The sequence below is a fragment of the Trichosurus vulpecula genome, chromosome 2 (genome assembly GCF_011100635.1).
Source record: "Trichosurus vulpecula isolate mTriVul1 chromosome 2, mTriVul1.pri, whole genome shotgun sequence".
Classification (NCBI taxonomy): Eukaryota; Metazoa; Chordata; class Mammalia; order Diprotodontia; family Phalangeridae; genus Trichosurus; species Trichosurus vulpecula.
In genome coordinates, this window is record NC_050574.1 from 21,833,044 (window position 1) to 21,847,363 (window position 14,320).

The 14,320-nt window shown below is 36.9% G+C and overlaps 1 protein-coding gene across 5 annotated transcripts in view; it reads right to left on the minus strand.

Moving 5' to 3' along the window:
• Positions 1–2,651: 2,651 nt before the first annotated feature.
• Positions 2,652–14,320, minus strand: part of CAMTA1 (calmodulin binding transcription activator 1) — a 134,739-nt gene continuing 123,070 nt past the window's right edge. For 3 of the 5 annotated variants that reach the window (XM_036745332.1, XM_036745330.1, XM_036745334.1), the window contains one exon: positions 2,652–5,924. In XM_036745332.1, coding sequence (XP_036601227.1) covers positions 5,858–5,924 — 67 coding nt within the window. In that variant the 3' untranslated portion in view covers positions 2,652–5,857. Of the gene's footprint in view, positions 5,925–14,195; positions 14,227–14,320 lie in introns of all 5 variants that reach the window. The other 2 variants (XM_036745333.1, XM_036745331.1) reach the window with 1 other exon arrangement.

Consider the following 14,320-nt stretch of genomic DNA (forward strand, 5'->3'; position numbering starts at 1 on the left):
CCGTTGAGTCATAAATAAAAGTACAAGTTGGAGCTGAACTTCACTCATCAATCAAAACTTAAGCCAGACAAGATGCTGCTTCCATGGGTTTTCTGCTAAAAGGTTTGGGATGGGACCCTGGCTCTCTTAGTAACTTATTCTTTTGGTGACTGGGCAAGCAACATTTCCCATCTGAATCTGAATTTTCTCATAAAAATGAGTCTAGGCTAGAGGTCTAGACCCTACAGGCTCTCCTGAGACTCTTCAGCCAAGAATAGTTTTTACATTTTTAATAAAAGTTTTGCTGTATTTAAAAATGTAAAAACAATTCTTAGCTCTCTTGGCAGATGGAATTTGGCCCTCTGGCCATAGTTTGCTGACTTTTTGCTCTGGATAATGTCTTAAAGCTCAGAATGCTATCGGAGTTCTTTGGCTCAGTTAACAGTTAGCTCAGCCTTGATCTTGCCCATGGCTGGGACATGCCTGCTGGGCTGATCACTGGAGCATCTTGCCCAGCCTATGGTAGGAAAGGATAGAGATACAAGAGATGCACTCGGGGAATATAGAGTAATTGGAGACCTGACTGACAAGTGTGATGCCGGGGTACTGAAATAATCAGATAGATTTGGTATCTTTTAATTGATCCTCTTTTATGGTTCATTGATTTTTGTACTGTAACTGCCTAAATCATGGTTCTTGTCTCTGTACTTAGTTCAGAAATTCAGCGGGGCTGCAATGAATTGGGCTTAAAAAATCCAGTTCTCTTGCTAATCACTGTTCTATCCTTGCCTCAAGGAAATCTGTTTTCCTTGGGGGATGCAGGTGGACACTAGTCTGGTCTAGTATTTTTACACCACCAAGCTATCCTTCAAGGATGTCTGCTTTGCTCTCTAAAGTTGTCTGGTCCACTGTAATCTTTCGGGTGGACTCAAACAATGAACATTCGTTAGTCACAGGAGGGGAAAAAGGGGGGGTTGTTGCTAGCCCCTCATTCCCAGTTTCCAAACAATCTTATTGTCCCCCGTGCCTCAGCTCTGTAACCATTCATATTCATTTCGCCATTTGTGATGCTGAGCTCTTGTAATCATAACTTGTTTCCCACTTATGAATTTCTGTTCTTTGCTCTGTACTACCCAAAAAAAAACTATAAAAGAGAACTGTCTCCCACATTTGGGGGGTTGTCTTAGTTTTGCTGAGGAAGCTGAGATCCTATTTATTGGTAAATTCACACTTTACTAATAAATTGATCATGCTTAGAAATGTGTGCCTCATTTTACCTTATTTTAACTGTTAAAGTACTAACTTTAAAAGCAATAGGAAGAAAAGAGAGTGAGCTTTGATTACTCTGTGGGCAAGAGTAGTCAAAGAAGGCTACATTGGCAACATGGGATCTGTCCTGAATTTGAAGAGTGGGTAGAATTTAGATAAGCAGAGGGGAGTAAAAGTATTTAGAACCTTGAGAGCAAAGGTAGACAGGCAAGAACAATGGCCAAAGAATAGTGAGGACGTTTGATAGAAACAGTGGGTGCGTGTGGGGGAAGGGACACATTTTGGAGGGTCTTAAAGCTAAGCAGAAGAATTTGGATTTGAGTTGGCCCTATGGAGCCAATGTAGGTTTGTGAACAAGGGAGTGACTTGATAAATAGCAGTTTTTAAGGAAGGTCTTCCACTAGGTCCTTGCGTCTTGGTTGTAGGTTCCTTAAGGCTGTGTAAGCAAAGCTTAGGTTTTGGGAGGACCTCTCAAACCAGAAAGGCTCTGAATACTGGATACCAGTCCCCCAAAGTTTGGAGAGGCTTATTGTCAGATTGGTCAAAGATAGAGGTGTGCTGGAGTTGTTAAAATATCAGTGTGAACACTTTACACCTTAACTTGATTGTTGATTGCCTGGACTTAAGAAAATAATGAAGAAAATGTTGGTGATTCAGACTAAACTTAAAAGTGTATCAGGAGTACCTTACCCTTCCTCCCCCAACAGAAACAATAACAAAAACAACAAAGGGTTGTTAAACATTTAGTAGCACACACCAGAACTGGGTCAAATGATGAACTAAATGACCTCTAAGGTTCCTTCCAGCATTAGGTCTATGATCCCATGAAGGGTGACAAATTTTTTTTGTCCATTATCACTCTTAGAAGCAGTAGAGTTGTGCTCTGCATCTGTGGAAGGACCCTGTAAGATGTTAATGAAATCCCATGTTGGAGTAGAATGGATTTAAAGTGGGAAGAGGCTCTTAAGGGAAAGACCAGGTAGGATACTGTTGCAGTAATCCATGTGGGAAAGGTGAAAAGGGCCTAGGCTAGGATGCTGGCAATGGGAATGGAAGGGTGCCCTGGAGAACTTTAAACAGCTTGGAAGATTGTCACTAGTGACTCGGAAGGCTTCATAGTTACATGTTTTTCATTCAGTCTGGTATTTTAAATACAAATATTTTAAATTATTTCTCACTAATTTAACCCCTTTAAGTAACTTTATTATTTGCAAATTTAGTAGAACTTTCCTGAGATTGCTTTGGAGGGCCTGGGTGAATCATGTTCATTAAAGACAGGTTGTGGACCCAAACTTTGTTTTTTGAAATGGATACTCTTGAAACGACATGATATTAAGCAAAATGTGCCCTGGTTTTAAATGGCCGAGAAATTTAAATTAAGAACAAAACACACCCACACTTAGTATGGGGAAATTTTCTTCATTTTTAATTTACAGCAGAAAGAATATAAAGCATTCAGAAAACATTTTCCATATTTTAAGGGCAATTCAAAACATTTTGCATGGTTCCAGCAGCTGAGTTCTTCAACAGATCCATTGATTCAGTGATGCTTTACATGCACAATTACAAAAATAAAACTTACAAAAAGGAGACATCTAGACTAGTTTTACATGCAAGTCTTGGGGACCCCCCGTTGGGCGCCAACTACTGTGTGGAACTGCCATAAGCGACCGTGCAACCATAGAGGGGGTTCATGTTATAGTCTTTATTTCGTTCACACAGTACAGCTGATTTCAAATGTGTAATAATAGCAATTAAATTTTCAGGAGACAGAATAATATTAGCTATTAATTTTTATAATGAAATCCTACTCCTGGCACTTGGGAATTCAGATTATCCAAGAAAGCTGCGCTTACCTATCATCTTATACTCAAAACTATGATCCACAACCAAGAAAAGGGCGATCAGAAATGCATTATTTCAGTGGAAGTGCATTTTTAACTAACTCAGTGGTCAATGGTGGGTTATGCAGTAGGCATTACACCTACTTTCTCTTCCCTCCATAAAGACCCTCTGAGTTGGAAGAGTAACATTAAGTATTTCTATATCTTACTGAGTCTTCTATCTTGCCCATCTAATAAATGTATGTGAAACTTTTTTTTTGTAGAAATGTGAGGGTTAAAACAAATCCACTGAGGTCATTACTCTTGTTAAAAAGATCCATTCTTTTCATTATAACAAATGGAATAAACATGTCTAAATTCAGTTTTAATACAGGACATTTCTAAAGATCTGGCCTTCACATTCTATTCCCATTTGTGTGTGCAATTATGTATATGTGTGTATGAGTGTATAATACTCAGTGTTCTCCTACAGGCCCAATTTTGTAAAATAATAGATATTTTGGGACTGCAACAGCTGCAGCATGAGCCACACACTTAAAAAAAATTGAGTCAGGTCAGTTTACAAATGTACAGGTGGCTGTTCATTGTGGGACTGTCACTGTTGTCAGAGCTGATCACGAGCAGTAAGACATATACTGTACAGTAATTCAAGGTTGGCAGTGAAAGGAAGTAATTAAAAAACAAGTACAATTATAGAAAAGGCACCAAGAGCACTGACCCCAGTTTTTACCCCAGTCCTTCTGTATATACCTTCCTTCCAAAGACACCAGTTTAAAAGCTTCTTGTTTGTGAATATTTTTAGGCTTCACAACAAGCCTTGCATTTTCACTTACAGTTGATGGCCAAAATCAAGTAAAAACAAAACTAATTGTCATAAACTTTACACCAACTGATCTTCTGACTTAGCTTGGAAATTTTAAACTGGTATCAGCAAATACTAACTTACCCTCTCTTAATTTAACATTAGTAGATTCTATTTTTTTTAAAGTATCTGATTTCTTTGGCTCCTCATTATGTGGAAATAGTAATATACCATGACACCCCTACAAGACCAGTTTGCATCATTTTAATTTTTAGTTTTTAATTTTTTTTGTGCAATTTTTATTACATTTTCTGACTTCCAGCAGGAGATATGAAAATGTGAAACATATTTTTCTACTTTCAGACTATTTCTTTTTTTTTTTTTCAGTTTATGTTCATTCTAAGTGTTCTTTATTGGAGTGAGTGGATGGTGTTAAGCTATATACTGGTTTTTCTTATGATTATCTGCTTTGCAAAATTAACTTAATTTTCTTAAGCAATATTAGCATTCACATTACTTGGCACCATTGGCAAAAAAAGTTAAAATAAAATTAAATAAACTCCTGGTAGCCAAAATTAAATGTAAACATATCCTTTTTTTTTTTTTTAGTAATGTTACTCTGCCTTTTTTCCTAAGTCTAAATACAGTAGCTCTTTTTTTTTTGCAGTTTAGTCATGCTTTAGCAAAATGTTCTTCTAAAGAACATTTAAAATAAAGTACTCTTATAGTGAAATAAAGTTTTTGTTTCATTTTACAGACCATAGCCACTAATGCTTTGCTTTTTTTCATTTCTTTTTTTCTTGAATTCATGCACATATCTCTTTGTTTTAATATATACAATATGTACAAACAATACATCCACACTTTTCTCGCTCATTCAGACAAAACTATACAAATAATAATTTTATCTTGCCATGTTATTGACCCTTTGTGAATAAAATATTTAGTAATTAATCAATATAATCCCTTTCAAATAGTATTTCTCATTTTCCATTTCTACTTTCTATATATACAGAAACTGCTCAGTTTTGATGAAATATCGCCAAAATATGGAATTTACTGGCCAGAACGCAGCACCACACTGATCTCTTAAGTGGCATAATGTCCAGGCAATGTTTATGGTTCCTTAGAATGACTAAGAATTTCCAAGGTTACTAAAAAAAAAAGCTACATGCTTTACTAATTATTCTACATAACTTTCATCTCCCATGAAAGTAAGGCAAAAAATAAAGTGCTGGACATGAGAAAAAGGACGTGATGACTGATATACTTTGCAGGTTTAGGAAAAAACCACACACACGAAAGAAACTTTCAGACTTTCCTTAAACTGTACTTCCTTATTTCCCATGCATTACCCGTTTGCTTCACACATCCACCCCTCTGCAAATTTCCACAAGACATTAAAAACCTGCAGATTTAAAAAGTTGCATTAAGTGTGCTGTAGAGAGATAAAAAAAAAAAAACTAGACAGAAGAGCAAAGGAAATGAGAACACACGGACCCAATAAAGATTTGTACGATCTAAGCCCTCCACCGAGAATCCCAAAGATTCAGCTTCTTGGAAATGATTGACAGGTGCAGGAATAGCATTTTCTCTGTTGCTCGTGCATTCCCACCTTTTCTTAACTATATTTTTGGTATAATATTTGTCCAGTTCCACACGATGTTTGAATACAGCCCTAGATGAGGATAACCGTTTCTTTCTGAGAGAAGGAAGCCTCTCACAGATTCCTCCTGGTGTCTTGTTCTCCCATGATCCAACAGAAGATTGAGTTCCAAGATGTCTTGCTGAACAAATTAAAAGTTGTCCATGAAAGTGCAAATGCAATGACCAAAACATTACTGTTAAAATCCTGCAGTTGAGATTCCGAAAACTGCAGTGGGTTTTGTTTGTTTTGTTTTGTTTTGTTATTGTTGCATGTCTCTGCTAAAAACAGAAAATGAAAACAGTCTGAAAAGCAATGTCACATTGCTGCGGGATGCTGCTGCTGCTGCTGCGGGTCTTCAAGTTCCTTGGCCTTTTCTTTCACTCTGAAAAAACAAGAGACTGCTTTGTAGTGTCACCACTTCCAAAGGAAGAAAGACTCTCCTAACCATCCCTTCTACTATGAAGCATACCCCAAGGCGTGGCAGAGAGTCAATGGCAAAAAAAGAAAAGAAAAGAAAAGAAAAAGCGTTTGTTAGAGACTTGGGAGACGCAGGGGACCTCTGAACTGCTAGAGAATAAGAAAAAGACACTGAGAAGGAAGAAATGTTTTACAGGCTAATTAATGATTCTATGATTATGAATACTCTTTAAGCGCTGCTTTGATTTCACGTTCTAGGAAAACAACAAAACCAGATTCCATTATTCTATTACATCAGATAGGAGGGTAAAGTGTTGAAACTGGAAAAACAGAACCAGCGGCTCTTTCAACTGGTTTGGTTGACTAACATTAATGCCTTAAAATCCCATGAAGTTGTCCTACGTAGTTACAGAAATTGAAGAATTGAATAGACACAATTTATTCAGCTTTTGTGTACTAGATACTGAACTTCACTGATGGAATTTTTCTGATTTTGTTAAAATCTTGAAACTGGTCACATCGTTGCATAATCTTATTTTTTGGTGTTTCTTATAGGTAAACATTTAGCACAGTGTCTTGCATAGGGCTTTAATAAATTGAATGGAATTGAATATGTGTCTTGGTTTAAGTGTATATAACCTTAAATGCTATTTTACCTCTAACAGATGGATTCTCAAAGTTCTCACAAAACATTTGTTTTCTGATGGAATATTTTAAATACATGAGGGTTGTTGAAAGAAATTCAATAGCAAATCTTTTGTAAAGGCAAAGATTCCTTTTGAAATTTGCATTGTTAACCCCTAATTTATTACTTTGCAATTACCTCTCTGGACCTCTGTTTCCTCATCTATAAAATGGGGTTGGATCAGATGGTTTCTAAGGTCCTTTCCAGCCCTTATGTTTGATTCTAAATGTGGATTTTTGTGCATATGGTTTTCTTGAAGTGGGGACGTACCTATATGTTACAGAAGGAAAAGCCGAGATTTTGCTAATTAGTAGGAACTTTTCTTTTCCATGAACTATTAACCTTTGTTATTCTACGGTTTCTCATACTGAAGGATAACAGTCATTTCTCCCAAAGCTCACAGATAGGTAACAACAAAATAGTAGAGAACAGTACCAGAGTAACTGTCTTCAAGTAACAAATGTTTCTTAAAAGTATGTTAATTGAATTTTGAATTTTAGAAATTGAATAATTTAAAATACATGGAAGCTCAACATTTAGAATAATCCTATGATTACCCTTTTACAAGGTGAATAATCATGTAATTTGCCATTTTTATAAATTTTTTTATACTAGATACAGAGATCATTTATCAGAAATGTACTAGGATTTTAAAGTAATGCTTTATTTTTGTTTCTTTATAACTTAAATGGCATAGAAGTAGTTCTTTCAGACCTGTGGTTAATCAAAGAAGGGAGAAGAAAGGGTAGAAGAGAAAGAAAATACTAGCAATATGATCCTATAATCTGCAGTGGGACTATGTGTGTGGATCTATCTGAATGCCAGGTTTTTCCAAGAGAAAATACTATTTAGAAACACATATCTAAATCTCTGTTAAAATCCTACTGCTAATGTAGGCTCTTAAATGGGTATCATTAGAGCATCAAATCTGATAGGTCCCACCAAACCAGAAAGGCTTTGAGTAACAACAGCGGACTGACCATGCCTGTCATTAGATAACCAGCTTAGCTAAGGTTATAGAAGTTCATGACTCCAGATGTTTGATCCCCAAAGACCCTCTAATAAGATGTAACAGGATTGTAATCTGTATCAGTGGACAGAGTATCCACATTGATAAGATTGTAGATCTGTAAGTACTGAAATATAATTAAATCAATAAATGGAAGATTTGTATCTGCTTCGTACGAGCGCACTACAGATCCTGCTCAAATTTTGTAACTGGTGACTACTAAATTCTTCAGAAATCACAGGCTATTTAATTCAATTTGTGGCTTGTTATTTCATGTTTGTGTAACTCTCAAAGTTGTACAGAACTGTATTTATAACAGTCCTGGGAGGTAGTGCATATATTGACTCCATTATTACAGATGTAGAAACGAAGGCTTAGGGAGGGTGACTTGCTCAAAGTCACACACTGAATAAATGTCACAACCAGATTTCAAACCCAGGTCTCCTGGTTCCAAGTGCAGTGGCCTTTCCACTGTGCCACATTCCTTTCTCAACAGAGGGGCATATGGAATGGAGAACTACAAAGAAAAGACATTGTGAAAATTTACAACAGGGCTGTGATATTTTGGCTTCCCTCACAGAGCTCTAACGTGGCTAACATGGGAATCTTCTTCTCTAGGTGACTTTGCAAGGTGGATTATTAGAATAGGTATTGTAGAATGGAAAATTTGGGCAAATCAGTCCTTTTGTATCCCCTATTTTTTCTAAAATATTATTTTCTTTTTTTTTTGAGGGGGGAAGGCAGGGCAATTTGGGGTTAAATGATTTGCCCAAGGTCACACAGCTAGTGTGTCAAGTGTCTGAGGCCACATTTGAACTCAGGTCTTCCTGACTTCAGGGATGGTGCCCTACTCACTGCACCACCTCGCTGCCCGTCTAAAATAGTTTGAGTTATAGTTCTAAGAGTAACTGAGTAGTTGTTTTGAATTATTTTAAAAACTGTTCAAACTCATTGTTAAAGTAGTTTTGAACATTTGATCCTTGGCCTGCACCTACATTCCAGGGAAGAGGTGTTCTGGACGTAAGTGAGGCTAACATAGGTTTCAAGGGAGTTTAGGGAAACTAACAACATAGGGAATCGACCATTAATTTACTGAACTCTCCTTAGATTTCCAATAAGCATTTATAACTCAAAATATATTTTCTTAAAGAGCTCACTAAAGAGGAACTTGATTTTGGTATAAGTTTTTACACACTGCTGTTTTTGCTTTTCTCTAATGATGTGCCCATATGACACCAAAACAGCTAGCCAATTCAATGGGGGATACGTCAGTCAAAGCGTATCAAACAGACAAAAGCAAAGTTTTGCCTAGATTTTTCTATGTTATAACTGATCATCTAAAGGTTCCAGCAGGGAATTACCTCTATAAATAGTCTTGTCATGGGCCAGTACCCATCATGAAAGACTTATTAATGAGCCAAATATCCCAATTCATTTACAGAAATAGAGGCCATTGTCATTGCTTTCACAACTGCATTCCAGCAGACATTGTCGAAACAGAACCAATAGTACTCCTGGGTCATGTGGCCTTCCTCAAGATCTTGAACATTATAAGAGAATAGTAGTCTCTGTGGCAACATGATTTACTTTTCTGAACTGTACTACTACTGGCAAACAGCAGGACAGCAGAACCAGGCAAGAGCCTACCCTTTGTAAGCTTTTTGGCCCTTACCCCAACGTGCCGGCTTTGAGTCAGGGTAGTAAGGATAGTAAGACTTGGAGCTGTAACCATTTTCTCAAACTTCCCAAGTGTTCTAAACTGAAAATGATAACGCAGTTGAGATTTTGTCACAGTCTTATCCGACAATGTTGCATCATAATGTATTGAGGTGATGTAGTAAGCAACAGCACCGAAAGCCAGCAAAAAGCCCACGTGGTGTTAACTTTGGTCAGACGTCCAATGATACTTATGAACAAATGGAGAAGGCCTAGGTAAGAAACTTGGAGCAAACGATGGCTTCATGGTTTAAGCATAAGGCAAAGCTGCTTCATTATATCTACTCAGTAATGCTCAGCCAGAGAAATGTTTAATGAGTCAGTGAGTTTCAGCAGATAGGTTCTCGCAATGCTGGACGTCAGTATATATAAATATATATATATGTAGGGCAGCCATACGTGGCTTTCTAGTCAGTTACCTGTTGCTCTTAGAGCTGAAATGGCTTGTGGGAAATTTAGGAAAAGGGAGATCTTGCCATTTTCCAGAAATCTCATTTGGGTTGCAAAAAAAAGACAGAAAGGCCCAATAAGAATGACACCCCAGAGCATGCTGTCTGCAATTTAACACACACCTCTGTGTTCCAAAAATATTCAGTCCCTGCAAGAGGTAAGCGAAACAAAATTACTTTGGAGATCTTAATTGCACCCATGATGACACATCCCACGATCAGTTCTTGCTCTTTATTCAGTAAGTTGGGCCACTGAGAATCTGTTAATATGCCTCTTGTTCTATCCCAAATGTAACTATGGGAAGAATGGTGACATAACTGATATGTCAGCTTAGAATACTGTTTACTCATCTCATTATGTATTTTTACAGGTATTGTTAAAGAATTGTCACAGAGAGAAATGGATGCATAAGTTAGAGGATTAATCCACTGGGTTTGGGGAATGACCTCTTGAGGATATTTCAGATGGCTTCTTTGACTGGCCAAGTGCAGAAGGAAATACTCACCATAGTGGATGACAGCATCTGGCATAGATAGATACATTTTCAGAACCAAGGTCAAACATAGGGAAAGCTTTGGTGTTTTTAAAACCATGATCAAAATGCATTTCAATTCCCACCCACCCCTGCTGCAACCTGTTGCTGGTACTTTCTACATATGGTCCTTTTGGACTTTTGGACCCACCTTTGTTGAAAATCCATCAGGAAAACTAGGCTAACAGTTCACAGGGTTGGTTCAAATAATCCTGTAATCCCTGCTGCTAAAATATTAAGGGAAGACAGGAGTCGATTTGGTAATTGCTTTCCAGAGAAAGTGGTCTTTAAGACTTGTTTTCCTGTGAGTACTTCCTAACATCAGAGAAATTTCTGAAGGCATATGTCTTGAAGGGAAAAGGAATAGGGAAATGATTTCTCTCTCTAGAAAAGGAGAGGTATTATTTTTCAGGCCAACTGCAGCCTCCATACGTTCAGGATAAAGATGGCTGTGTAATGTAGATTATTTATTCTTATTTCCCCCACTAGAAGGGGAATCTTGTTTTTTCCTGCTATGGGTCTCTGAAATAGTGACTGTATAAAAATTAGGATAAGATGCTTAAATTCTAACTAAAAAGTGGTCTCATAGACATACCCTACACTTCCTGCTTAAAATAATTTACTCAATTTAGCATAATTTCTAAGATAGACTGTTTTTTTAAACTAACAAAATTCAATTCGCAATTTCTCCATTTAGCTTCTATATCAGATATTATTAATAAATAACTCCCTATTAGAAATATAATTTTGAGTCACTGGTTAATTAAGTTGGTAACTGAGCCATTGAAAGGGAAGGGCCAGACTAGAAAATATTTGGTGTTTTTGCTTAACCTTCCCATCTGAGGACTAGAAACTTAGGATGAAAACAGGATTCTTTTCTGGAGGTTCCATGCTTTTGAATTGTGCCTTCTTGGAGCTATTATGGTAGCATTCTGATAATGGGCAGGGACTATCTTTTGTAGGTAGCCTTTGTCAACAGCACAATCTGAAGTGGTCTACCAATCAAATACCTTGACATGGCATTCTTTCATATTGTTTTTCAGTATATCAAAACTATATTTCTAATAATAAGCAACTTTTATAAACTATATTTTCAGATGAAAACTCCAGAGATATGAATCCTTCACACACCATGCCCTGCCTCCAACTGTAGTTCTGACCTGGGAACTGTTAGCAAGACCATCTAGCCTTCTGTGATCGAGGAGAGAGGAGATCTCAGTGGTAACCAGTCCAGGCTCTGAATGTAAGTTATTTCTCAACTTATGTGCTTAGGCGAAGATGACTATTCTAGAAGGTATCTCAATACTAAGATCTCCCCTACTCCTATCTCTTAAACTACCTATGGATTCCAAGTCATGATGCTATGAAACTCCAAATTACCATGCATGAATGTTTCTGGCACTCACAACAGAATGCAGCAGGCACTAAAGAAACTAAGGAAGGATCTTTCATTGATATTGATAATCATATCTAGAATACTCATTCTTAAAGAGAGTTAACATACCAGAGACCAGCAAGCTTCAAAAATGCATAAGCAACCACCATATTAAGATGCTGACTCCTCACAGCAGGCTATTTTAATTGCATGTACCATGCAAGATAACAAGTTCTTGTTGGGTTTAATTCAGTTGAATGTTGTAGCATGCATGTGTTCTTTTGGAATCCTTTTAAATAATGTCTATGTATGTGTAGGATAGAACAACATGGGGGAGAGACGAAGAAATAACACTTTCATTTTTCTTCTCTTCCTAATATTTAGTAAGTTGGATTTCCTACACACAACCTGACACGTCCCAATTCTGAACCCATCTAAAATAGTCAACATATGAGTTAATTTGTATGATTATAAACATAAGTATAATTCATATTTCTAAGAACTAATTTCTCATATCTCAGTTATTCTGAATACCTGCAGATTTGGAACTTTTGGGTGTGAAGGGGGGTAAAATAAATGCTTATCAGAACTGATCAGTTCTAAATTAGTTGCATAAAAGCTGTAGCATGGAACTTCACTTCTCAAGAAACCCTAGAAATGTGATGACATTACCAGTCCATTCCCAGAAACTAAAATTTAACATTAACATTAAATTAACATTACTTGGGTAGTTTATTTACCTGAAGTCCAGGTAAATATACTAGTAAAGACTTTGTTTTAGTTCCCTTGTAGCATCTCAGTATGCCTAACTTATCTGAATCTTAGTCAGAATTTCATGAACTAAGGAATTTAAACTACAAATTTAAAAATCTAGGCCATATTTGAGAGTGATGGCACAATACCTGCTCTGGGGGATGCTGAGACTGAGCTTCAGGAGAGCAGAAGGCCTAGCCAGTAGTATGGTAAGCCAGCCCCTGACAGTGGGGAGCCCCCAGGCTACCCAAGGATAGGGCGATGGAGCAGGTAAAAGCTGCCCTACCAATCAAAATTGGGCTGTATACTTCCAGCCTGGGTGAGATAGACAGACCTAGTCTCAATTTTTTTTTAAATTATGAAGTAAATAATGATAAACTTTCTCCATAGATATGAGCAATCTTAAGATTTCAAGTATTACTGCCCTTCCCCAGAACTATCATTAAATTTATAAGTGACTAGATAGATGGGTTAATTTGAGAAAAGAGAATAATGTAGCCAGTTGATAGAATTCCACTTTGATACTTTAAAAATCCATCCATTTCTCTGTAGGTAATAGGCAAGAAAAATTTCATTTATCAAATTAATCATAGGATCCTGGCCCTGGGGCTGGAAGTGACCTTGTAGTGACCTCCTCCGGTCCTCTTGCTTTACAGAACAGGTAACAGTCCCCCAGAGGAAAGATGGCCTGTCCAAGGAGTGAAGCCAGTCTTCTAATAAGAAAGGAAATTCTCGACAGCTTAAAATGACTGTTTTTATTGACTGCTGTTACGTATTTCATAAAACTTAATCACATTGTATTCATTTCTCTTACTGAGCACTCTTAGAAGAAAAACTGCATTGCATCCAGCATTTCAGGAACATTGGTGATAGTGACTTCAAAACAATTGCCCTTTCTCTCTATAGCTAATCTATTACATAGTTCATTAAAAACTATATTGATGTTTATACTCCTTGGTGTATTGTAGAACATTCAATTATGTGAGGTATAATTATTCAACTTTTCCATACATAACATTCATATAATTCAGTTTTTTAATTTAAATGCTGGAGGTTTACTTTGTTTATGACTTTGTAACTAGAATCCCAGTTCTTTTGAAAGGGCAGCTAAGCTAGGTGTATTGACTTACTTCTAATGACAGAGAAAGGAGACATTTAGAAAATGAAACTTGAGAAACCAGCTAATGGGGAGGGACTTATTTTGGCCAGAATAATTCTGAATGATAAGTCAACAGAAAAACAATCTAGTTGCCCCAAAGTAATTTCTTGCTTTAGCGCTTCCTAAGAAATCACTAGGTTACTAAATATATTCAGGTGGCAATTAAAGTTATTATAACAAAATATTACTCTTAGTGGTTTTTGTTACTTTTGTTTTAGAGCAGACCCATTCAAGTTCCAAACTTGTAACATCAGCCATTTTTATACTGAAGGTTCCTCCCACCACTTTCTAAGCATGCCCAGCGGTGGCTTCAGAAAGAAAGTCCTACATATGTATTCATGCATTTATAATGTCTACTGCATGTGTTTTTTTTTCCTGTTGTATAAAACAGCAGTGTTAGTAATTGCAGTAGGGTTAGTTTTTATTTGATCTCATTTCATATAATTAATTGATGTGAAACTTACTAGCATACCTAGGCTGCAGCCCCATGCAAGCAAGCAGAAAGCAAAGTATTTAAAATGGAAGAGAGAAACTGGCTAGCAGGCAGCTAAACTCACCCTTTTGTACAGCCTATGGTCCGCCAGAGGGCTTTAGACAGTAAAACAATACCAAACAGCTATTAGCATACAAATGTCATAACAGAAACCTTACAAATAGCTTTAGTTAGACAAAAAGAAGACCA